Source organism: Mustela putorius, unplaced genomic scaffold (genome assembly GCF_011764305.1).
Source record: "Mustela putorius furo isolate JIRA1106 unplaced genomic scaffold, ASM1176430v1.1 tig00000135_pilon_pilon_pilon, whole genome shotgun sequence".
Lineage (NCBI taxonomy): Eukaryota > Metazoa > Chordata > Mammalia > Carnivora > Mustelidae > Mustela > Mustela putorius.
Window position 1 is genome coordinate 3,488,509 of NW_025421292.1, and position 23,383 is coordinate 3,511,891.

Consider the following 23,383-nt stretch of genomic DNA (forward strand, 5'->3'; position numbering starts at 1 on the left):
AGGCCATCCCCTCCTTGGGGCTGTGTCCTTGGGTTCTTACCCACACCAGCTCACAGTCCCAGTGCCACTCACCATTTTGTCCCACCATAACGGGTACCAGCATGACATCTGAATTCAGACTGACCTGAGTTTGAATCCTGCCCCTGCCACTTTCTAACTATATGACCTCCAGGAAGCTACTTTCTTTTCTGGGCCTCGGTTAACTCTTCTGTAGACAGGGAGACAGAGTTCTCCCTTTGGGTTGCTGAGAAAACCGAGACTGTGTGTGCAGAGCATCTAAGTGCCTGGCACAGAGCAAGTACGGATTAAACTGTGGTTTAATACCACAACCTGAAGAGCTGTCCCAGCCCTGGCCTGGTGAACACTGCCCTGCGGGGGAGGGCAGCTATGCCCGGCTCCCTGGTCTGACCTGGATGGACATCGTGTCAGCTCCACGGCTCCCAACCTGGGGCCCTCCGAACCCACCCAGTCTTGGCATAGGATCTCTGTTCCTCTTTCCCTGCTCTAGGGCTTGGGGCACCTCTTCTTATGCTAAGAGCACTCTTGGGAGAATGACTAGGCTTGGAGACTGAATTCAAGTTTCCCTCCCAGGTTCCTCCCATGGTCTTGGGGAACCACAGGAGACCAGGGTGGGAATGGCACACAGGAGATGCCACTGTGGCTACTCCCAACCTGGGCATTTGAGCAAACAAGGCATGACTGGGGACCAACAGGCAGAGTTGGGCTTCTTCTAGAACCCTTGCATTGGTGGTCTCCTTGCTGACAAGGCCTGGGTTTTAGGACTGAAAGATTCAAGATGATGATAGTATTCTCTGCTGCTTTTCTCATTCAGTTCCCTTGATTCAGAGAACCACTCTCTTTTCTTCCCTCAGAGAGAGCTTTGGATTTTGTCTCTCCAAAGGGAGAGATCTAGGGCCTCCTCAGAGGATGACCTGCGCCTCCTCCAGAGTCCCTGCATCGGGGCCTTGTGCTGTTTGAACTGATGGTTTTCCCCTGAGTTTACCTGACTCTCCTGAGCTGCAGTTTAGACTTGTTTATGTCCTGCTCTGAATTCAGGAAATAAGGAGAGGGACCCATCCATACTCCCCCTACTATGACCCCCACGGCAAAGAGAGAACTTACCATTCGAGAGGGGGCAATAGAAGAGACTTAGCTTTGAGGTTCTCTGGCTCTCATCTACCTTCTTATACCCTGCCTTGTCCTCTGGATTCTTCTCCTTTTGTCCCCCTCTTTCACCTAGGTAGTCTCTCCTCATTAGAAAGGAAAACAAAAACGGAACAGCCAGTTATCTCCATCTGGAACTGAAAGGAGGGCTTGGGAGGAGTTGGAGGTAGCTGGGAAGGTGCTGGGAAATGACCAAGCATGTGCCTCTCCTCTGAGGATGAGTGGTTAGGCCTGGAACTGGGATCTTTTTTTAAGATAGCTGAGCAAGGAGGAAGAGAAAGATGAATTGCTGGCCATCCCTTAGCTGTCTTAGGGATCCTCAGGCTCACTCTTCCCAAGACTACCCCACCCTGACACCAGAGAGATAGCTGGTGGAAAAAAGGAGGAGACCCCTGTCTGTCCCTTCTTGTTCCCTGGCAGCCGAGAACCACCCTTCCTTAGCTCCCATCGCTCCCTGCACCCTCCCCGCTCCACCTCCTCCACCCCCTCAGCACATTCCTGCCTGACAGCTCTGGCTTGTACCTGCCTCACTGCTGTCCACCTTGTTTCAATCAAGTAGGGGGCAGGGAAGCGGACTGCTTGGCTGCACTTGTGAGGGGATGGGGGCTGGGAGCGGTGGGAGGAAGGGGGCTGGGAGCCTCCACTGAATGCTCCTTCGAAAGCACAGGGAGGCAGCTGAGGCCTTCCCTCGAGCCTCTGTGCTCTCTACTCCCCTCGAGTTTGGGACTCCTCCAAGCCAGTAACCCAATTACCACCCTCCACCTCCCTCCTAAACAGAGACCTGTGCTGTCAACAACGGGGGCTGTGATAGTAAGTGCCACGATGCAGCCACAGGCGTCCACTGCAGCTGCCCCGTGGGCTTCATGCTGCAGCCGGACAGGAAGACCTGCAAAGGTAAGGGCTCTCAGAGGACAGGAGCATCGGGGCAAGGGGCTGAGGTTGGGACCAGAGATACAGTACCTATTACAGGAGCTCCTCAAGGCTGTCCTGATTATAAAGAACTGAGGGTATGGCCAAGGCTTGTCTCTTGTCCGCCTTTCCCACCTCAGCTCAAGGGGCACAAAAGTCTGGCCAGCTCTGCTCCCTGCCCCAACCCAACATTGTTTTCCTTACTCTCATTACTACCCCCCTATGGGTCCCTAACCCTCTTGCTTAATGAACATGCCATTCTCATTTGTCCCTAGGTCTAGAAGGATATTTGAGCCCTGACTGTGTGTGCACAAGGTCACAGATGTGTTCCATAACCTTCTTAACCCACATTCCCCAGACCTTTCCAAGTGGAAAGGCTACACTGGTCAGAGGGAGAAGAGGGTGGCAGTTGGGAGTGCTGATGCTGGAGCCTGGCTACCTGGGTTCAAACACCAGCTCTGCGATCCTGGGCAAGTTACTTAGTGTCTGTGCCTCAGTTCCACTACAATAATGGTGCTTGTCGTAAGGATTAGATCAGTTAAATATAAATTTATATATAAAGTACTTAGAATAGTACCTGAAAAATGGTAAGTGTCTTGTGTTAACTATTACTATGGTATAATTTCCCACAATGCTCATCCTGTTCTCCTTCCTTTTATTAAGCCCGGTCTGGGAGAACGGTGGAGTGGGGGAGGAAAAAGGGAGGGTAGCCCTGCTGAAAATAATGATTCATCAGGTCTGTGTCCCCTGGTCACAAGGAGGACTGGAAAGAGGACTGGGTTCCTTCTTTGTGTCTTTTGGCCCAGCAGCTGGCAGAGAGGATGGGGAGACAGGGAGGGCTGGGGCAGCAGGTCAGACTGCCCGAGTTGAGAGGTTTCCTGCTGGGAAGAACTGTTGACAGGTATGCTGAGAGTAAAGTGGAAGACTGCCCTCTCTGCCCCCTCCCCCAAGTAGGGGTGAGTAGCCTGGGTCCTGTCTGCCACCAGCTTGGGGAACTTGACCTCAGGAAGGAAGCTGCTCACGGGGGGGGGGGGGGGGGGGGGGGGGGGGGGGGGGGGGGGGCCCTTCCCTTCCTAGTGCTGAAAGCTGCCTCAGGCCTGAGCCTCTCCAGACCTCTCCCAATCCAGCCCCCTGCCTGGCCTCTCCCCCTCCCCCAGCAGCTACCCAGCCTCACTGGCTCTCCTGGAGGTCCCGTGCCTGACTCTCTCCTAGCTCCTCCTCTCTGAGGGGCTGCCCCTTTGAATCTCTACCTCTCTGTGCCAGCCCCCACACCATCACCTAGGGCTCTCAGGTCAGGAGGGGTAGGGGACATCAAGGGATAAATGTTATCCACCAGCCTTTTGGCAAAGGGCCGTCATCGCAGAATGAAGGGCAGAAACTAGCCCCCTGATTCAAATGCCTACCTACTTCCTACTCCAGGCAATTCCCTGTGGGCCTGACTCTGCTTCCCATCTGCCCCTTTCTAACAGGGTTCAGGTTCTAACAGGAAAGGTGTTCCTAATGACCACAGATGCCATGAATAGGGAAGAAACAGAGACTAGAGAGTGAGAGAGGAGTCAGAATGGCAGGCCCAGGGCTCTGCTTGATTTTCTCTGTCTCTGTGAGGGAGGGAGGCCGGTCATCTCCTTATTTGTTGTCCCCAGGCTTTGGTTATCACCTTTGGTTCTCTCTACTTTGTCCTGCTTCCCCAGACATAGACGAGTGCCGCCTGAACAATGGGGGCTGTGACCACATTTGCCGCAACACAGTGGGCAGCTTTGAATGCAGCTGCAAGAAGGGCTATAAGCTTCTCATCAATGAGAGGAACTGCCAGGGTGAGCAGACATGGGCCAAGGGGAAAGCCTTGGGAGAGGTTCTAGGGGTAGGAGAGCTTCAAGGAGGCCTGAGCGCCAAAGTCTGAGAAAGTCAGTGGATACAGTGGAGAGTATCCATAAGCAGTGTCCTGATGAAATTAGCAAATGTACCCCTTCCTCTTGACAGACCAGCTCTGCCTTGCTCTTGGCAAGGAGGAGGAATGGATTTCTCCCTAATTCAAATCCTTGGCAGGATCTGACCTGCCTAACCACATATGGTGGCCCTGATCCATGGGCACCAGATCTCACAGTTCTTGACTCTGAGTGGAGCAGGGACAGGGGATGGGTAGGCACTGCTAAATTGCTGATCCTAGGGCTGGGCCATGAGGGAGGGTCAAGACCCCTCAAGTGGGTCCTCCACCTGACCAAAGGGTCCCAAGGTCAAGTATCCCAAGACAGATTCAGTGGCTTGCATCCCTGTTCTTCCAGATATAGACGAGTGTTCTTTTGATCGAACCTGTGACCACATATGCGTCAACACACCGGGAAGTTTCCAGTGCCTCTGCCATCACGGCTACCTGCTATATGGTGTCACCCACTGTGGGGGTAAGCCAAATTCAGACCCTCCACCACCAGGCCCCTCTCACCTCCATACCCTTTTGCTAAACAAGTTCCTGAGTTGGTCTTTGGCTCTGGGCAGTTCCCAGGGGCATGTGCCATGTCTGTGTCCATTGTATGACCTGGGAGAAATTAAGACACAACTAGGAGACAAGATCAAGGAACAGCATTCTGCCTCCGTAATTTCTATCTCCTACCTGTCGCTGCTTCTTGACTCCCATCCTCAACTTCCAAATTCCAGCTCCAGTGGTATGAAGGAGTGGAAGGCTTTAAAAAGCTTGTCAGCTGGGCCCCTTCCCAGTCAGTCATTCTTTGGGGGCAGAGATAAGGGAGCGAGGTCCTACCTGGAACTCTAAGCAGAGGTCCTCCCTCACTGCCCGCTCTGTGGCTCCTGCTCCGCCCTGCCATTGTTGGTGTCTCCCTACTCCTTCCCCCAGATGTGGATGAGTGCAGCGTCAACCGTGGAGGTTGCCGCTTCGGCTGCATCAACACTCCTGGCAGCTACCAGTGTACCTGTCCCAGTGGCCAGGGCCGGCTGCACTGGAACGGCAAAGATTGCACAGGTGGGCAACACCCTCTGCTGGCCAGAGCTGGCACTGCACTCTGGCGTGGTTGGAAATTGGGGTCTTGGAAGTGGGGGTCCTTCCACGGGGAAGAAGCTGTGAGGCCATAGGGGAGGAGAATGTAGTCATTTGAGCTAGAGACATGAAGTTTCTGGTAAAGAATCCCCTCATCGGTCTCTGTTTACAGTCACAGTTCTGCAGGTAGCTAATTTCTCTTCCTCCAAATTAGCAAATCGTGGAGGAGGGTGGGAGAGGAAGGCCCTCTCCTCCTCAGGTCTCTCTCCCCTTCCTAGAGCCGGTAAAATGTCAAAGCAGTCCTGGTGCCTCGAAAGCCATGCTCAGCTGCAACCGGTCTGGCAAGAAGGACACCTGTGCCCTGACCTGCCCCTCCCGGGCCCGGTTTTTGCCAGGTACATGAGGCTGGCAGGGAGGAAAGTGCAGGGAGCTCTTCTGTTTCCCTTGCATTACTCCAACCAGTAGGTGTTGGGGGTGGGGGCAGGTCAGAGCTGTGACAGCCCCCTTCTCTCAGAGTCTGAGAATGGCTTCACGGTGAGCTGTGGCACCCCCAGCCCGAGGGCCACTCCAGCCCGAGCTGGCCCCACCGGGAACAGCACAAACTCCAACCACTGCCATGGTGAGCACCAGCCCAGAGGCCTTGTTCCCACCTTACTCTCTTACTTAGTAACCCGTTTCTCTTCATTAATCCTCCTGGTCTTACTTTTTCTTGGGTTCCCCCACCCCTGCCTTGCTCTGTCATTCTTCAGCCCTTCTGCCTCACTCCCTCTGCCCCTAACATCTGATTCCCCCGGCTTTCATAATCCTTTTCCAGCCAAGCCCCTGGCTTATTGCCCAGCTTCTCAATACCCTCCACAGCAGTTCCCACCCCCACGGGGTCCCCAGGCTGTGCTGAGCTTCTACCATCCCTCTAGAGGCTGCAGTGCTGTCGGTTAAACAGCGGGCCTCCTTCAAGATCAAGGACGCCAAGTGCCGTCTGCATCTGCGAAACAAAGGCAAAATGGAGGAGGCCAGCAGGATCCTGGGGCAAGGTCTGGACTGGGGCTCCCACCCCAATGGGTTGTCTGGCCACCACATCCTTCCCACCCCTCAGCTCCTCTGCTTAGCGAGATCAAAACCGACTGGCATCCTGAACTCTGGACAGAGCAGGGGAAGAGGCTTTGTAGGCATAGGGCCCAAGGAAGTCCTGGGATATCTCCATTCAAATAATTGGTATCCTACATTAAAGGCAAACTGAAATAGTTGCAGAGGTCTGGTGAGGTCTGTCTGGGTTAGGGTGGAACAGTGAGAGCTGGGAACGAGTACTTTTTCTGCCCCTGGGGTTGACAAGTCCTCTTCCCCAGGTGGTGCCCCCTGCTCTGACTGCCAGGTTACCTTCATCCACCTCAAGTGTGACTCCTCTCGGAAGGGCAAGGGCCGGCGGGCCCGGACCCCTCCAGGCAAGGAAGTCACTCGGCTCACCCTGGAACTGGAGGCAGAGGTCAGAGCCGAAGAAACCACAGGTGGGACTGGGGGCACTGCTGGGAGGAGGGTGGAAGGCAAGGGGTCAGAGGTGGGGAAACCATGGGTCTCAGCAGCGAAAGGAAGGGACAGTGCCTATACCAAGGACAGACCCCGCCTAACACCAAGCCCAAGAGCCAGTTTCTTACCATGCCCCTCCTAGCTCCTAGCTTTGCTCCCTACACTCCTGCTCACAGCCATTTTCTCTGCCTTCCCTGACCCACACCATCATCTACCACCAGCTGCCTGTGGACTCCCCTGCCTCCGACAGCGAATGGAACGGCGGCTGAAAGGGTCCCTGAAGATGCTTAGGAAGTCCATCAACCAGGACCGCTTCCTGCTGCGCCTGGCAGGCCTTGATTATGAGCTGGCACACAAGCCAGGCCCAGGAACTGGGGAGCGAGCAGAGCTGGTGGAGGCCTGTAGGCCTGGGCAGCACCGCACCGGGGCTAAGTGTGGTAAGGGAGCTTGCTGGGGCAAAGGGGAACAGGGGAGTGGGGAAGGCCCAACTTGGGCCTGCCTCAGAGCAGGACACTTTAAGGCCTCAGTTGTACCTCAGATTGTGAGGCAGCCAAAACCCTCCCGCCTATCATCCTCCTCTCCCTGGTCCCAGGCTGAAATCTAGGGGGAGATCAGGTCTAGAGGGGTCACCAACCCTCCTGTATGTGGCTTTGGCCCCGATCTTCCTTCCCAAGCAGGATACTCTCTCTTCCCAGACAAAGAGCCATGCTCCTTGAATTGGTGGGGGGGGGGGGGCGGGGGGGGGCAGGAGGGGGAATCCCAGGCCTGGGTGGCGGGAAATAGGGGGGGTGGGTGGCTAGCGCGGCCGACTCTCCCTCAGTCAGCTGCCCGCAGGGAACGTATTACCACGGCCAGACGGAGCAGTGTGTGCCATGCCCAGCGGGCACCTTCCAGGAGAGAGAAGGGCAGCTCTCCTGCGACCTTTGCCCTGGGAGTGATGCCCACGGGCCTCTCGGAGCCACCAACGCCACCACGTGTGCAGGTGCCAGGGGAACAAACAATACAGAGCGGGGTAGGGTGGGCACTGGGACGCCCACGGGCATGGGATCTCCTAAGGGCAGGCCCAGGCTCCAAACCACTCTCCTCGTCAGTGTCCTGTTTGTGTGCCTCTGTCCCCTGAGACTGGGTAATCCTATGGGGATGACCAGAACCATCCCCATCAGAGCTGGGCCCTTGATTCATTGCAGGTCAGTGCCTGCCTGGCCAATACTCCGTAGACGGGTTCAAGCCCTGCCAGCCATGTCCACGCGGCACCTACCAACCTGAAGCAGGACGGACCTTGTGCTTCCCATGTGGTGGGGGCCTCACCACTAAGCATGAGGGGGCCATCTCCTTCCAAGACTGTGACACCAAAGGTGAATGGGCTAGTCACTTGGACACTCACACTCACCGACTTGAACTGCTTCCAAAACACTCTCCAAGTCCTCAGAGTCAACCTAAGTGTGTTGCTCCACCTCCTTCCCCAGCCTGGGAAGGACCCAGCTACCTGACCAGCCATACCATCCTGCTCAGAGGACGTGTCCTGACCCTCACTGGTCCCAAGTCTAGGAATTAGGGAATGAAAAACAGTCCCATTTACTCCTCTGCTTTGGAAAACTGGTAGCACATTCCCCTCAATATTACAAATGAGTTTCTGTGCATTTGGCACGATGTTCAGTGCCTGAAAGAAAAGGACTGGCACAGTAGCTGACTAGTCTGTCAAGTCTGTTTTTCCCTAGGCTTAAATTCTGGCATGACTAGAAAAGGCTGGGACCCTGGAAGGGACTTTGGTGTCTTCAGTCTCCTGCTTCTCCACAATGAATGCATCCTGCTCATCCCATGTCCCTGAATTCCCACTTGCCTGCCATCTTAACTCCTGTCTTTCTTCCCCCTTGCCTGCAGTCCAATGCTCCCCCGGTCACTACTACAACACCAGCATCCATCGCTGTATCCGCTGTGCCATGGGCTCCTATCAGCCCGACTTCCGCCAGAACTTCTGCACCCGCTGTCCGGGAAACACAAGCACTGACTTTGACGGCTCCACCAGTGTGGCCCAGTGCAAGAGTACGTGGCAGGCCAGACGATGGAAAAAGGGGTAGAGAGGCCTGGGAACAATGGCCATGGGAAGAGGTTGGGAGTAGGATAAGTAAACCCATAGGGAGAAAGGCTAGGGAGTGGGTGGGCAGGAAAGTCCCATGCTCCATCTCTCCCAACCCACTCCATCCCAATACCAGCTGCTGGGCTGGGCCCTGTGGCACCCTCTCCCTGGACACAGGTAATGGGGAGACAGAGAGGTGAAGTGAGATGAGAAAGTTCTAAGAGCGGGGAAAGGAAGGTGGACCCAGAACTTGGAGAAGAGACGAAGAACCAGGAAGGCAACTGCCTACACATGTCTGATTTTCACTTCAAAACGTTTCAATATCCCTAACCCATTTTCCCACTGACTTCCCTTCTCTTTCTTGCACCTGGGTTTGGATACAGATCGCCAGTGTGGTGGGGAGCTGGGTGAGTTCACTGGCTATATCGAGTCCCCCAACTACCCAGGCAACTACCCAGCTGGCGTGGAGTGCATCTGGAACATCAACCCCCCACCCAAGCGCAAGATCCTTATCGTGGTACCCGAGATCTTCCTGCCATCTGAGGATGAGTGTGGGGACGTCCTCGTCATGAGAAAGAACTGTGGGTGGCTGCAGAGCTGGGCCAGGGAGGGGCAGTTCAAATCTGGTTGGGAGGGAGAGAGAGAGAGAGAGACGATGGGGACAGGAAGAATTGGGGCAGTGAGAAGGGAGGCCTTGGGAGGAGAGAGGCTAACAATGGAAAGCTCTATGTTTGGGGGAGAGCAGAAGGAAGAAAGCCAGCGTTGGGATTAGAACTCCAATAGTGTTACGCATGTCACTTCCTGTTCTAGCATATTTTGCATTTAAACGTCAAATTTTTTACACTCTGTGAGTGCCTGGACATCAAAGAGGAGTTGTGGAACAAGCAGAGGGCAGTGGGAGAGGATCTGTGTGTGTTGGGGTGGGGAAGGTGCATGCATGGGGGAGAGCCTCTGTCAGCATGACTCCTTGCCCCCACCACCCTCCGGCACGAGGGCTTGGGTAACCTGCCCTGCTGTTCTCCTGACCTGCTGCTTGCCTTCCCAGCCTCACCATCCTCCATTACCACCTATGAGACCTGCCAGACCTACGAGCGGCCCATTGCCTTCACGGCCCGGTCCAGGAAGCTCTGGATCAACTTTAAGACGAGCGAGGCCAACAGTGCTCGTGGCTTCCAGATCCCCTATGTTACCTATGATGGTGAGCAAGGGCAGGAATGCCAGGGAGGTGGGTGAGAAAGGCGAGGCTCATGAGTCTTAGGAGGGAGCAGGGAGAGCAGGAAGAGTTTCTACCTGTAAATTATTCCCCGTGGTTGATTTTGCAGAGGACTATGAGCAGCTAGTAGAAGACATTGTTCGAGATGGCCGGCTCTATGCATCTGAAAACCACCAGGAGATTTTAAAGGCAAGTGAATGTGCACAGAAATAAAAACAGCCAGCCTTTAATGAGCATGTAGCAATGTGCAGGCAGTGAGTTGAGGGCTTGCAGCAGTATTTCACTTGATATACGTAAGAGCTCTATGAAATAGGTACTTTCATCGTTCCCACTTTACCCATAAGAAAACTGAGGCACAGGGTTACAGAGCTTGCCCAGTGCGTCCAAGCCCATCTGACTGCAGGGTCCCTCACACTACCTCACACTGACGGGGAAGAGGAAGGGAAGAGGAGGAGATGAAATGTCCCTGAACGCTTGTACCAAAAAATAGGGAGGAAGTGAGGTATAAAAAGATGCTTCTGCATTAGGTCCCTCCCTTCCCTGCCTCCCTCCTCAGTTTCCACAGAAAAGGAGATCTAGCACAGCGTTCCTCAGAGTTAATTCAGCAAAACCTGTTTTAAAGGAAAAGAAGTGTTACCTATGTTGAAGAATGAACTAGACTCCCCTGGGTCTATGGATCCCAATTTGAGAAAGCCTTACTTGGCAAGCTACCGTCCTAGCCACAGTATTATTCTTCATAAATTATCAATGCAAGGACAAATTTTATCTTTATGATTACTAAAGTCATTTTTGCATTATTGTCAAAATAAGAGACACAATGACAAAAATCTCCTAGAACTTGCAGACTACAAAGAAAATCATTTCAGCAGTGCTTTCTGAACATGTTTTAAAACATCTGAACCCTTATTTCAGATGTGCTATGGAACTCTAATGCAGAAAGTAGTGGGGATCAGGGGCCGGAGGCCCTGCCTCTTATTTTAAAAATCTGCTGAAGCCATAGGATGCATACTAGCCTAGAAGCCAGAAGACCTGAGTCTTTGTGCACAGTGTCTGGCACCTGGTAGGCTGTTGCTGTTTAAGACAGAATGGTTAGGAAAGGCCTCTGAGAAGAGACCTGAGTGAAGTAAAGGGCTACCCATTGGAAGATCAGGAAAGGAGCATTTCAAGCCAAGAAGCATGGGGTGGTGTAGCATATTTGAGAACCCTGAGACGGCCAGGGGAACTCAGCAGAGTAAGAAAGCCAAGGCGGACTGGAGGACAGAGAACAGGGTACAGATCATGTTCAGCCTGTGAGCCATGCAAGAGACTGGACTTTACTGAGTGAAAAAAGAAACCAGAGAAGTGTTTTGAATAGAAAAAGGACATGATCTAATTAAGAACTCAAAGTCACTCTGGCTGCAGTTGGGGAGAAAAGTCTTAGAGGGACGAGGACAGGTGAACGCAGGGAAGCAAGGTAGGAGGCTACTGCAAGTTGTCCAAGTGACAGATGGTAGTGGCCTGGACAGGTAGCTGTGGAGGCTGTGGGAAATGGTCAGACCCCAGATATATTTCGAAGGTAGATTCAACAGGATTTGCTGTGGTTGTGGGCGGGAGAGAGGAGTCAAGGATGACTCCAAGGACTGGGGTGTGAGCAATGAAGGATGGAGCTGCCAGTGACGGAGTTGTAGGATTCTAAAAGAAGAACAGATGGTGGGGATGGAAATCCAGAGTTCACCTCTGGGCATGCCTATTCAACATCAAGAGGGGCTGCTTCTGAATTGAGGCTGGTGTCCCTCTTTCCCACCTCCAATGCTGAGGCTGACATTGCCGCCTGCCATCCTCTGCAGGATAAGAAGCTCATCAAGGCCTTCTTTGAGGTGCTGGCCCATCCCCAGAATTACTTCAAGTACACAGAGAAGCACAAGGAGATGCTGCCAAAATCCTTCATCAAGCTACTTCGCTCCAAAGTTTCCAGTTTCCTGAGGCCCTACAAATAGTGCCCCTAAGCCCAAGACCCAGGTTTTAAAGCCCCCAGACTCCTTAGCCCTCAGAGCCGGCAGCCCCCACTCCCAGATGAGGAAATCTCTCCTTTCTTTTTGGAGGAAAAAAAAATCACTATAGACCAAGCACTCTTCCGTTCTGTCTCTCCAGCTTCCTTTCCTGTCTCTCTCTGCCTCTGTCTTTCTCCCTCTCTCTCTTTACTGTGGTCCCTTTTCCTATACGCTCCCTGGAAAAGCCATTAAGTGCTGGCTCTATTGCCCCTGAGGGGTGAAAGAACAGTGTCCCCTTCCCCTTCCCAGCCACACTGACCATTTCACCAGCTCACATCTATGGCCTCATCAGCCTGAAGGGGTGCTAGAGGCCCATGAAGGAAGTGGGTCTCGTGGGGAATGGGGCAGGGGGAAGAAGGGCTTCTGCCCTTCTTATAGGGTTGTGCCTTGCTAGTCAGGAGCCAAAATGTCCCCTGGCTGTGCCCCCAAGGGTGATTTTAACAACCCAGGGATCTGCCAAAGAAGTCTCTGACTTACGGGCCTAATGCCAGCACTGGTCCTCTGGGGTACATGGTTCAAGCCCTAGACTGTCCACACAGCTGGCTTTCTTGTCAATACAGCTTCTTTCCTTCTTCCCCCACATGTCTGCTTGGGGTCCAATTCATGAGGGCTTACAAAGGCCCATACCACTGGGCTAGTGGACATCAGCTGAATGAGGAAAAGCAGCAGGCATTACCATGTTGAATGTGCTGCTGTCACTTCCCAACAGAAAGACTATAGCTCTGCAGGACAGAAACCAGGTTTTAAAGCATCACCAAAAAAAAAAAGAAAAGAAAAAAAAGAAAAAAAAAAAGAAAGGAAGAAAGAAAAAAAAAAAGAAAGAAAAAAAAAAGGAAGAAAAAAGAAAAGAAAGAAAGAAAACCTATCATCTAAAGGACTAGACTTCAGAACAATTAGAAACCAGCCTCAAACACCAATCCCTTTTCTTACTTGTCGTCCTGGCCCAGCCATCTCCTCACCCCTACCTGAGCGCTCCCTGGGGGAGCCCTACTCCCCTTGCTAAGTGTTGTCCTTAAAGAAATATGGCTGCTGACCAGAAGCCAGCCTGGGCCTTGTCCCCGAGTTGTCTTTCCCTTGTAGCCCTAGATGGCTTGTGGACTCCACCAAAGAGGACCCTGCTCTGCTGCCAGCCCAGAGCCACCTACCTCTGGCCCCAGGCTGTGGGCAGCAAGAGGAATGTGTGCACACTTGGCAACCCTTCTGCCCACCCTGTCCACATCTAATAAGTGCAATCATTTTGAGTCTTCCTATGTTGTCTAGAGGGAAGGGTTTTATTTTCTGGTTTTGTTTTTTTGTTTTTGGTTTTTTCCTCTATTAGAACAAACCTATTTATAGCTGCCCAAGAGAAAAGAGTGTATGTTTGAAGTGGAAGGAAAAAGGTTTTGGATCTCATGAACCTTGAGTGCTGGAGCATCTGATCTGTCTCTGCTCCCCCACCAGTGGCCATCCAGACTTCTGGAGCCTTCAGATGGGGGAACCCAAACCTTAGTTCAGAGGCACCTGATGTGTAGGAGAGTAATTCTGGGGACTTAAAGGAGCAGGAAGGAGAGGGACCTGTGTTTGCAAACCAATCCTGCCATCCCTATGCCTCTCTATGGATTCAATATGGACCTCAGGATTGTAGAGACTGATGGAATTGGTCAGTGATTCTCCACACCCAAATAGGGAAAGCCTCCATCTTTTCCCTGCCTTCATCCTGTTTTTTCCTGGTGCACACATGGAAGAGGATCAGGACAAACCCCCTGGGAATGAGCTGACTCAGGGGCCTGAGGTCACAAACAAGGCTAAAGGAACCAAGAATAAGACAGTTATCAAAGCATGAAGTTTGCCTGACCTTGGCCACTCTGCCTACCCCTACCTGTTTGCCTTCCCCTCTGGGAGTTGACTTCAAGCTTAACTTCCTCCACTACTGCTTTTCAAAAGGAAGAATCAAGTCCATGCCCAAGACCACATCCTGCACACATCCTACCCTCATTCCACTACTGCCTATAAATGTATTTTCCATTTGCTCCTTTTACTCCCCCCAAAGCTGTAGTTTTATTCAATTGAAGACTACCAATTAACTTCTAGGTTTCATTTCTAAGTGACTCTTCCCCAGGAGAGCTGACACTAAATAAAGAAGCTTGCACCATCTCCTCACTCCCTAATCATTAGCACTCATCCACCAAAGATAGCCTTAGGCAGTAGGCAGCCAAAGTCAAAGCTAACTCCCCCGACTGCCTTTAGCCAACACCCCAGCCCTTAGCAGTAGAGTATCTGGCTTTGTCTCTCTAAGTCAAAGAGGGCCCTGCTATAAAGATACAAAATGGCTGCTTCCATACAAGAAAATGGTCATTTAATAGGAAGTAGCCACACTTCCCAGAAAATGCCTGAAAACTGCTTTAATCCACTCTGATCATCCTAATTCTCCACCAACTTTCTGATTCTCTCCCTACCATTGCATCTCTCTTAGAAAGCTAAGCAGAGTACTTCCCAATTTATGCCTTCAGGGTCTGGCTTCTCCTTGCTCTCCTCCTTTCCCATCACCCCATAAACATGTTTCCTCCAATAACTTATTCCATGGTTTCTGGAAACTGCAAATGATTTCCACAGTATGGAAAGTGTAGACCACTAGGCTTCTTAACTGATGTCAAGACAGATCTTGGTGAGCAGGTAAAGAACTGCTAATGTCCACCACGTTTAGTTTAGGTCATCCAAGTTGGGGGTTAACAATCCAGACAGAACTACTGCTGAACCTATGGAGGAAGCCAGTCCTTGGACATCAAACCAGGGGTTAAGTGGACTGAATGAGGAGTCAATACTCAGGGACTCTCTAGGCCTTTAGAGGCCAGACAGAAAAAAAGGTTTTCACCAATGTAAGGAAGTAAGTAGATGGAGTAAATGGAAATGCTTCATGAACCAGTCCCGAGGCCTCTCTGCAGGATGGGGGTGTTCACAGGGCCACAGTACTGTGAGGCTTCATTTATCTTGGTTCAAAACCTGCCCTGATCTGAGTCTGGGAATGGGAAGCCATTTCTGTAAAGACTGTGAGCGCCAAGTGAGACACATCAGAAAGGCACTTAATCCCTCAGCAACATGGCAATAACTTTTTACTTCTCTGCCTCTCTCTTTCTGTATTATTAGGCCAGGTCCGTTCCCTACACCTGAGGGAACGCTCAGTCAGGAGAACTGACCAGAGCCTGGACTTGAGCTGCCCTACCCCAGGTCTATAAATCCCCAAGGGCATACACTGAGCTGTGACTGCTCTCACTTCCTGAGGACTGGGTTAGTTTGAGGTAATGGAGGCTCAGATGTGTTGCTCCAAGGTCAGGAATACAGCTCTGGTCTCCAGCCCTAAGGAAGTTTTTTGTATCTGAGAAGTGTTCTCCATAGGCATGTTTGAGGGGACTCTGTAGTGGATTGGTAGGTCATATCTCAAAATGTCAGAAAACATTATAGAGCATTCAAATTTCTGTTATTTGCTGCTTAATCTCAATGTAACAGGCTCAAACTAGGGGGAGGGAGACAAAACATAAATGACCGACCATAAGCAGAAAATAATGTTAACCTGCTTGGCCTCTTTCTAAAGCACAAAAGTGGAAGCAAACAACACAAGGCTATCTTTAAATCGGACCTCTCTCAAAGATAGCACACACTGTCCTTGGGCCATTATTTGGACTAGGAACCCTTTAAGAAAATATATGATTAGAGAGAATAGAACCTCCAGTTCTGTTATCAGCTTATCTAGACAACACATTGTAGCAGTTTGGATAAACTGAAAAATCCATTCTTCTGTGTGAGTTAACTGAAGTTTCAGAGAATAATCATTACCATGTGGGAGGCTTTTTTTTAATGCAGAAAAAAGAATCTCAAAATATTGTATTTATATCTGCCTTCCACTGCTGCCAATATAGTAAGTGTCTCCTACACAATCAACAATAAACAGTAAATGATGCAGTTCATAGAATATTTTGCACTTGGGGAAAAAAAAAAACTATCTGAACCTGTAAAAAGAAATGTTTGGATTTTGTATTGTCTTTTTTTATTATTATTATTAAAATACTAAATGAAATTCCCTGGCTTGGCATCTATTCCTCTGTCTCCATAGTTTATTCTAGAGCTGGAAAAAACTTTGAGGAAACAAAGTGTCTTCTGGCTCCCAGATAGGACTTACAAAATTTTTTCATTTATCCATCTTATTCATAATGATTTTGAAATTTGAAAAGGCTTGTCTCAGATTTTATTTATTTGTCAGAGAGAGAGAGAGCAAGTGAGCACACAAGCAGGCAGAGTGGCAGGCAAAGGCAGAGAGAGAAGCAGGCTCCCCACCGAGCAAGGAGCCCGATTCGGGACTTGATCCCAGGACTCTGGGATCATGACCCGAGCAGAAGGCAATGGCTCAACCGACTGAGCCACCCAGGTGTCCCTGTCTCTCTATTTTTAAAGGCAGTATCAAGAATTATCCCCTAAGGGGGATCTAGGGAGTAAAGGGAGTTTAGGGTATCATTTTTCCTCACTAGAGAACAGTTCCCAAATCTAGTGAGGTCACAGACTCCCTAATTAAGATGTCCCACTCTAGGAAAATACCAATGCTGAGAGTCACCCAAGGTTGTTCTTTTTGTGCAATAAACTCTTAGCCACCCAAAAGAATTCTGAAACATCTTTTAGCCACTATGACCATTACTACCACAGGGCACAGGAACACAATCTCTAGTCTGTTACAAATGTACAGTCCCAATTCCTAGGCTCAGAGATGACAGATAAAATTTGTTTCAATTATGTAATTCCCTGACATGAAATTTTATCATATTTAATATCCATATGATATAGCAATTTAAGAGAAATAAGACAAAATCTACCTGATCAAAAAATAAGTCTGGTTGGTCTACTAGAATCCTAAACTTCCCTGTTAGCATCTATAAAGGATAGGTGCATTCATTTCTCAATTACTGAGCTTCTGTTATATGCCCTGCATCGTGCATCAGGCTATCACAGCTTGCTAACAATAGCCATACCCAAAACCCATACTCCTCAAGTAAGATTCTGATTACAACTGATCATTCCACATACATTTGCCAACAGGAGAGAAAATCCAGTCTACCAGGTGACTATGAGTATAAATACACACTGGCATTCCATTTTATGGACTTTAACTTCCTGTAAGTTTGATTTAGTGTGACAAAACATGAATACTGGGGGTGCCTGGGTGGCTCAGTGGGTTAAAGCCTCTGCCTCCTCTCTCTCTGCTTCTTCTCTGCCTACCTGTGATCTCTGTTTGTCAAATAAATAAATAAAATCTTTGAAAAAAGAAAAAAAAAACTTTAAACAAAACATGAATACTTCTGTGAATGGACAAAATCACATGTCTAGAACTGCAAAGCCAAGGACTGATTTAGGTCTATAATGACTACACCAGCTTGGGGCCATTCTCTCTGACTTACCTCTTAACCCTCTTTTATTCCAAAACACTAAGTCTTCCACCTTCTTCCTAGGACATCTGTGATGATGTCCCTGATTAATGTATAATCAGGGCCAGTACAGCTGAGTCTGCTTTTATCAGTCTTTAAAACAGGGCACATGAAGACTTTATAAGGAATTCTTTCCAAGGGTATGTGCAGACCTTCCAAGAGGTAGTAGGCAAGGAAATCAATCTGAGGAGCATTTTAAGGAAATAAGTTTCCAGATCCTCAACTTCTATTAGAAATCTTCCCCCAAACGAATCTGTTTGGGAACTAGCCACCATACTTACCCACATGCCATTCCACCTCCCCTTTCAGAATAGTCCTTGTCCTAATTTACAAAAGAAAGTTATATCCCTCCCCTACACTGAATCTTCATCCATGATCCAGGATATAAAAACCTGGGGAGTAGGAAGTAGGGATTGTTTTTTCCATTCATACAAAAATATTCCTATTACAATCAGTCCTCCTATTTCATCTTATAAAATGTTTACTATTTTCTTGTTAGCAGCTCAATCCATTATTTCCTAGCAAGTATACTTTTCTTTTCTTTTTTAAGATTTATTCGACACATCCAGAGAAAGAAATCACAAGTAGGCAGAGAGGCAGGCAGAGAGAGAGGGGGAAGCAGGCTCCCCACTGAGCAGAGAGCCCGATGCAGAACTTGATCCCAGGACCTTGAGATCATGACCTGAGCTGAAGGCAGAGGCTTAACCCACTGAGCCACTCAGGTACTCCTATACTTTCCTTTTTTATTAAATATGTAAGAAAAAGCTTGTCATGAAACCTAAAAATATTAATTGGGAGTCATTTCTGATTTTTAAACATGATTCTTATTTAATTGTCCCCCAAAGCCAAACATCAGAATTCAACACAAGCATATATCCATATCTGCCAAGAGGATAACATGACTTCTATCCTACTTCTCATTCATTAACTAGTGATTTAGCATCTACCTTCATTCAGATCAGATTATGATCCCAGGATCCTGGGATAAAGCCCCACATTGAGCTCCCTGCTCAGTGGGAAGTTGGCTTGTCTCCCTCCCTCTGCACCTCCCTTCACTTGCGTGCTCTATCTCTCTAAAATAGGTAAGTAAGTAAGTAAATAAATAAATAATTTTTTCCAAAAAAAGACTACTGGCCTAATATGATGGTATATTGTCAAGGTGGGGCTCAAAGGCAGAACACAAGCTGCTAGAAATGACCTTCAGTCCTCCAAAATATGCTCCTCACCAGTTCTGAGTACCTGAAATTACACACCATCAAAATCTTATTACTCCAAGTCACACACTGATTTCCCAGAGTTTTTGTTCATTGTGTAATAGGAGAAGTGATTAGCCAATCAGATTAGGGTCTGCATGGAATGTGAAAAAGGACAAATGTATTTTTTATTATGGAAAAAGGTGGTGGGGAGACAAATTAGGACAACTAGAGTTCTATTCCATACGCTATTTCTAACCAGGAGTTTATGCTACAGGACACGCTATTTATTTTCTCCACAGGCATGTGAAATAACTCATCAAACTTCCACCAGAAAGGCACAGAAAGGGCACCACAGTGGCCAGGCTGTTTATTTCTATACCATGAGGTAGAGAAAGGCTCACTTGTTAACCATAAAAATGGGCCATCAATTGTCACTCACTACCCACTGAAGCAGAGAACCTGAAGAGAACTCTGACCCCAGTCCCACTTCTGGAAAGGTTGTGTCAAAACAAATAAGATAGGCAAGAGCGGATGCCCCAACTTGAAAATCGAGCTTTCTGGTTAAGCTCTCCTTGACAGGGGAGGTAGGAGGCTGTCAGTGCCCTCAACGGCATTGTGAGCTACCATAGGTCCCAAACCTTGTACTTTACAAATGTTTCTATTTTATCAGAATACTTCCTTTGAAAATTTTTTTTTTTTTTTAATTAAAATTTTTGGGGTGAGGGGAGGGAGGATACAAAAAAAAAAAAAAAAAAAAAGTTGAAAAGCACTGAGAGGGAAAAGTTTCTCACCTCATTCCTCCAGGCACCCAATTCCTCTCCTAAGAAACAACCGTCGCCAGTTTCTTTTTTTTTTTTTTTTAACAATTTTTTTTAAGATTTTATTTATTTATTTGACACAGAGAGATCACAAGTAGTCAGAGAGGCAGGCAGAGAGAGAGGAAGGGAAGCAGGCTCCCCGCTGAGCAGAGAGCCCGATGCGGGACTCAATCCCAGGACCCCGAGATCATGACCTGAGCAGAAGGCAGTGGCTTAACCCACTGAGCCACCCAGGCGCCCCCCGTCGCCAGTTTCTTATCTAACTCCTCTCAGTTATTTTTAACGTTTTACCAAAAGCTCAGTCCCTTGGATTTCTGCAAATTCCCCAATCGTAGCCCCTCCCTCCTGGGAGGGGGCGGAAAGGCAAAAGGGCTTGGTCTTGCTCACCCCAGGCGAGCCTACAGTGGGGAGTAGCTGGTTTTAAGGCTGCTGGTGGGGCTGACGGGGGAATGAGAGTGAGAGCCCACGAGGGCCGTCAGGGCGTCCTCCCTAGAGAGGCAAGTCCCTCACGGCTCCTTAATGACGTCCTTTTCAAGAAGGAGCTAGTAATACCTGCAATTGCTTCCTTCAGAGGGATGGCTCGAAGATCGTAGGCAGTGCCGGGGGTGGGGGGGCTGCGCACAGAAAAGCTCTCCCGGGCGGTTAGGAGCAGGAGGAAGCCCCGGGCTCTGAACCCCAAGGAGAAGGTCCGCAGCCCCAGTGCGGGCAGTGGAACCCGCGGGAACGGTTTCTCTCACAACCCAACTCTCCTGTCCTTCTCGGTTCCTGAAGCGCCCTTCTCGCCCGCAGGCAGCCCATAGGACAGCGCGGAGCCCTCGAGGCCTCGGGCTCCTCCCGGCCGTCGCCGCCTCAGGCCTCAGGTGGACCGAATCCCTCGGAGGGACAGGTGGCAGCTCCACATTGCCATAGCGACGACCCGGCTCGCCAACCGCGCCCAGGCCCTGACCGGGGCGTCGTGACGTCATCACGCCCTCCCTGGGCGCTCGGCCTTCGCAGGCCGTACGTCACCCGGCCGGGGGGGCGGGGCTCCGAGGCTCCGAGGGGCACGGTTCAGGGCCCGGCCGCCTGGGCTCCAGGGGCCCGGGAACCTGGATAAGTAGGACTGCTGCCGCGGCTACGGGGGGTGCGGGGTGGAGCGTGCCCTGTATTTTCTATACGGGTTCCGGGGCCCGGTAGAGGCGCGCCGCGAGGAGAGGAAAGTGCGGCGGCCCTGGAACCTGGATATCGCGCGAGGCAAGCTGCGCGCGGGCGGGCGGGCTATGGCGCAGGCGGGTTGCGGGGCCGGCGCTGGTGGCGGGGCCCGGTGCATGGCGGTCTGTCGGCGGAGTCGCCCTCGGGGGCTGTCAGGTTGGTGGCTGCGGGAAAAGTGGGTCCACAGTGCCCAGGTGGGAGGGCGGGCGGGCGCAGGGCCCCGGGAAGGTCCCGAGCCCGGCGTGCCCACCCTCCTCTGGCCCTAGCCCAGCGTCCGGGCGGCTAGACGGCGACCTGACCCCTCCCCCACCCGGGGCCCCGGCCCCCTTCCCTGCCCCCTTCCCTGCCCCTTCTTTCCGCCCCGGGACTCCTCCCCCATGACTTCTAAACCCCACCCCGGCTCCCAAACCCCACGCCCGCCTCCAGCTCTGTGACCCTACACCCCACCCACTGACCCTAAAACCTCTACAGGTAATCCTCAATTCTTATTCATTGACTCTGCCAACCCAGGAATTTCCCCAGCTCTGCCCAGGGACCCACTGACCCAGTGACTCCCTCAGCTCTAGTCCAGTGACTCAAGACCCGAGACCCCCACTCCTCTCCTAGGTGACCCTCCAACCTTCTCAGTGACCCCATTGGTCCGGTAACTCCCACTGTTCTATCTGTGTTCGCCCACAAACTTGGCGACTCCCTTCAAACCTTTCCTGGTAACTCTTTAAGCCCTACTTCAATAGTTTACCACCGAGTCATCTACATAACCCTCAACATCTAATAATCCCTTCTTTGCCCTGTAACCTCATGATCTTCATTCCATGCTCCCTCCTTCATCCTAAAATCACCCTCCCCGACATCCCTCTCCGCACCCTCAGCTCCTCAGTGTCAATCAGCACATGACTTAGAAGTCCCCTAGCACCACGCTGGTGCCCAGGAAGATATAGGATGAATATGAAGTAGTAGCCCTAGTTGGAGGCATCAAAGAGTTCTGGATCGAGTGTGTGATTCCAGACTCAAGTCCCAGCTCTGCCACCATGGTGTTTTGGAAACCTGGGACAGGTCCCTTCCTCACTGGGCCTCAGCTTGTCATCTGTGTTGTGTGTGATAAGGCTGGGTTAAGTGATCTCAGGAGTTTCCTTCCAACTGTGAAATTCTGCAGTTCTCAGTCAAAATAATACTTGTTGTTTACAATCATTTTTATACCCTCGCTAGAAGTTTACTCTAGTCACCTCACCTCAGGGTCCACTTGCTTCATGAACCATATTCCCTCACTCCCATGACCCCCTACACCCTTAATAGCCTGTACCTTTTTCCCTTGACCAGGCCCTATCAGTTAACAGGATAGCAGAGTGCTTCAGCTAGGGGCATTGATGTGATAAGAGACCTAGTTCTGGTCTCACTCTGGCTCTTCAGCTGTGGCACTGCAGGCATACCATTTAGGCCTGTCTGAACTCTCAGCCCCCACCTCTGCTAAGGGAGGGTAATAATCTTGCCTGAGATGGTGCATTTGGCACCATGCCTGGCCCATGGGAACCCTTAAATACAAACTGAGGAACCTCTATGGGTCTTACTCTGTCCTGGGTACTAGGGATTCAACAGACAAGACAGGGCCCATGCGTTACATTGCTTTTCTACCCCTGAGCTCTTGGAATACCCATCCTCTTTGCTGCGGCCTCTTCCTCTGATGATTTATCTCGTCCCTCTTTAATTATGATTGGCTAAGCACTTACTGTGTGCCACGCTTTATATGTATAAATTAAATTTACCTTTGAACAACTCCAAGAGATGGTTATTACTATATCTGCCATCATTTTGCATTTCTGTAGGTTTGGTTTGGCTTCAAATAAATAAATAACCTAAAACAGATACATAGCAGAGCAAGTATTTGAGCCCACAGTCTTCAAAACCCACTTGCTCCACTACCTCTTGCCCTAAACCTGCAGTTTTCCAGGTCATCTTGAGCCCCTTGTTCCTTATTTTCTAATGATTCCTAAGCACAACATCAGCTCATTCCATGATGCGCAGGGTTTCTGTTACCCTTTGCCCCATGGCTTAGTGAATTCCTCAACCCAGTGTTGGTGACTTTCCACCCCACGTGCCCTGAGACCCCCGCACCTTAATACCTCTCTTCATTTTTGTCCACATATCCTCTCACAGCCTTCATTCCATGATCTCACTTACCCTAAGGGGGCTGCTACCTCACTGGCACTTTACCCCAAACCCACTTAATCCTGCTAAGTCCCTTCCTTGCCACGAGTTCAGATACTCTAAACCCTCTGGCCCAGTAGTCTTTCCTCATATGATTTCCTATTTTCAATCTCTTCTCGGTGATCTAGCTGCCTCCCTTCTACAATCCTCAGCCAAGTTCTTTACCTAGAACCTTCATCTAATTAGCCCTTTATGTAGTGACTCCCTTCCCCCAGCTTCAATGAAATGAGCCCCTTCCATCCCAATGTGAGCCCATCTTTCATACCTGTACACCCTCCCATTCTAAGATCCCTCCTCTTCATGTTCTGCACAGTATCCTAAAGGATCCTGCCTCCCACATTCCCAGATCTTGTGGCATCCTCCTCCTTGTCATCAGTGAGCACCTTTTCAAACCAAATTATCTTCCCCATTTTTCCTCTCCCTGCATCCCTGCATCCCTGCCCCTTCTCATAGTGCCTTTTCCAGCCCTTCTTCCTCTTACTTTTCTCCTGGCCATTCTCACCTCACCAATTTTGGTAACATCAATTATGATTCAAATAAATGCCCCTCTCATCCCAACTCTGTCCTTTTTCCCACTCTTCTGTGCACGTAAGTACAGAGCTCCAATGAATGACCCTGCCACTCAG

At 50.4% G+C, this 23,383-nt stretch overlaps 3 protein-coding genes across 10 annotated transcripts in view; 2 read left to right on the forward strand and 1 right to left on the reverse strand.

Moving 5' to 3' along the window:
- The window catches only part of SCUBE3 (signal peptide, CUB domain and EGF like domain containing 3), a 34,706-nt gene extending 21,542 nt beyond the window's left edge, over positions 1–13,164 (forward strand). For 2 of the 3 annotated variants that reach the window (XM_045074744.1, XM_045074745.1), the window contains 16 exons: positions 1,942–2,058; positions 3,765–3,887; positions 4,356–4,472; positions 4,922–5,047; positions 5,341–5,457; positions 5,577–5,681; positions 5,977–6,093; positions 6,406–6,564; positions 6,805–7,020; positions 7,404–7,565; positions 7,771–7,938; positions 8,465–8,626; positions 9,044–9,241; positions 9,706–9,858; positions 9,983–10,062; positions 11,700–13,164. In XM_045074744.1, the coding sequence (XP_044930679.1) occupies positions 1,942–2,058; positions 3,765–3,887; positions 4,356–4,472; positions 4,922–5,047; positions 5,341–5,457; positions 5,577–5,681; positions 5,977–6,093; positions 6,406–6,564; positions 6,805–7,020; positions 7,404–7,565; positions 7,771–7,938; positions 8,465–8,626; positions 9,044–9,241; positions 9,706–9,858; positions 9,983–10,062; positions 11,700–11,849 (2,270 nt within the window). In that variant the 3' untranslated portion in view covers positions 11,850–13,164. The remainder of the gene's footprint in view (positions 1–1,941; positions 2,059–3,764; positions 3,888–4,355; positions 4,473–4,921; positions 5,048–5,340; positions 5,458–5,576; positions 5,682–5,976; positions 6,094–6,405; positions 6,565–6,804; positions 7,021–7,403; positions 7,566–7,770; positions 7,939–8,464; positions 8,627–9,043; positions 9,242–9,705; positions 9,859–9,982; positions 10,063–11,699) is intronic. The other variant, XM_045074746.1, reaches the window with a different exon arrangement.
- Positions 1–20,305, reverse strand: part of TCP11 (t-complex 11) — a 139,163-nt gene extending 118,858 nt beyond the window's left edge. Inside the window, exon 1 of one of the 2 annotated variants that reach the window (XM_045074750.1) lies at positions 19,917–20,305. The gene's annotated coding sequence lies outside the window, so the exon portion shown is untranslated. The remainder of the gene's footprint in view (positions 1–19,916) is intronic. The other variant, XM_013044823.2, reaches the window with a different exon arrangement.
- A 54-nt stretch (positions 20,306–20,359) lies between these two features.
- ZNF76 (zinc finger protein 76) overlaps positions 20,360–23,383 on the forward strand; it is a 33,164-nt gene continuing 30,140 nt past the window's right edge. For 4 of the 5 annotated variants that reach the window (XM_004770678.3, XM_013044822.2, XM_004770680.3 and 1 more), the window contains exon 1: positions 20,360–20,711. The gene's annotated coding sequence lies outside the window, so the exon portion shown is untranslated. The remainder of the gene's footprint in view (positions 20,712–23,383) is intronic. The other variant, XM_045074749.1, reaches the window with a different exon arrangement.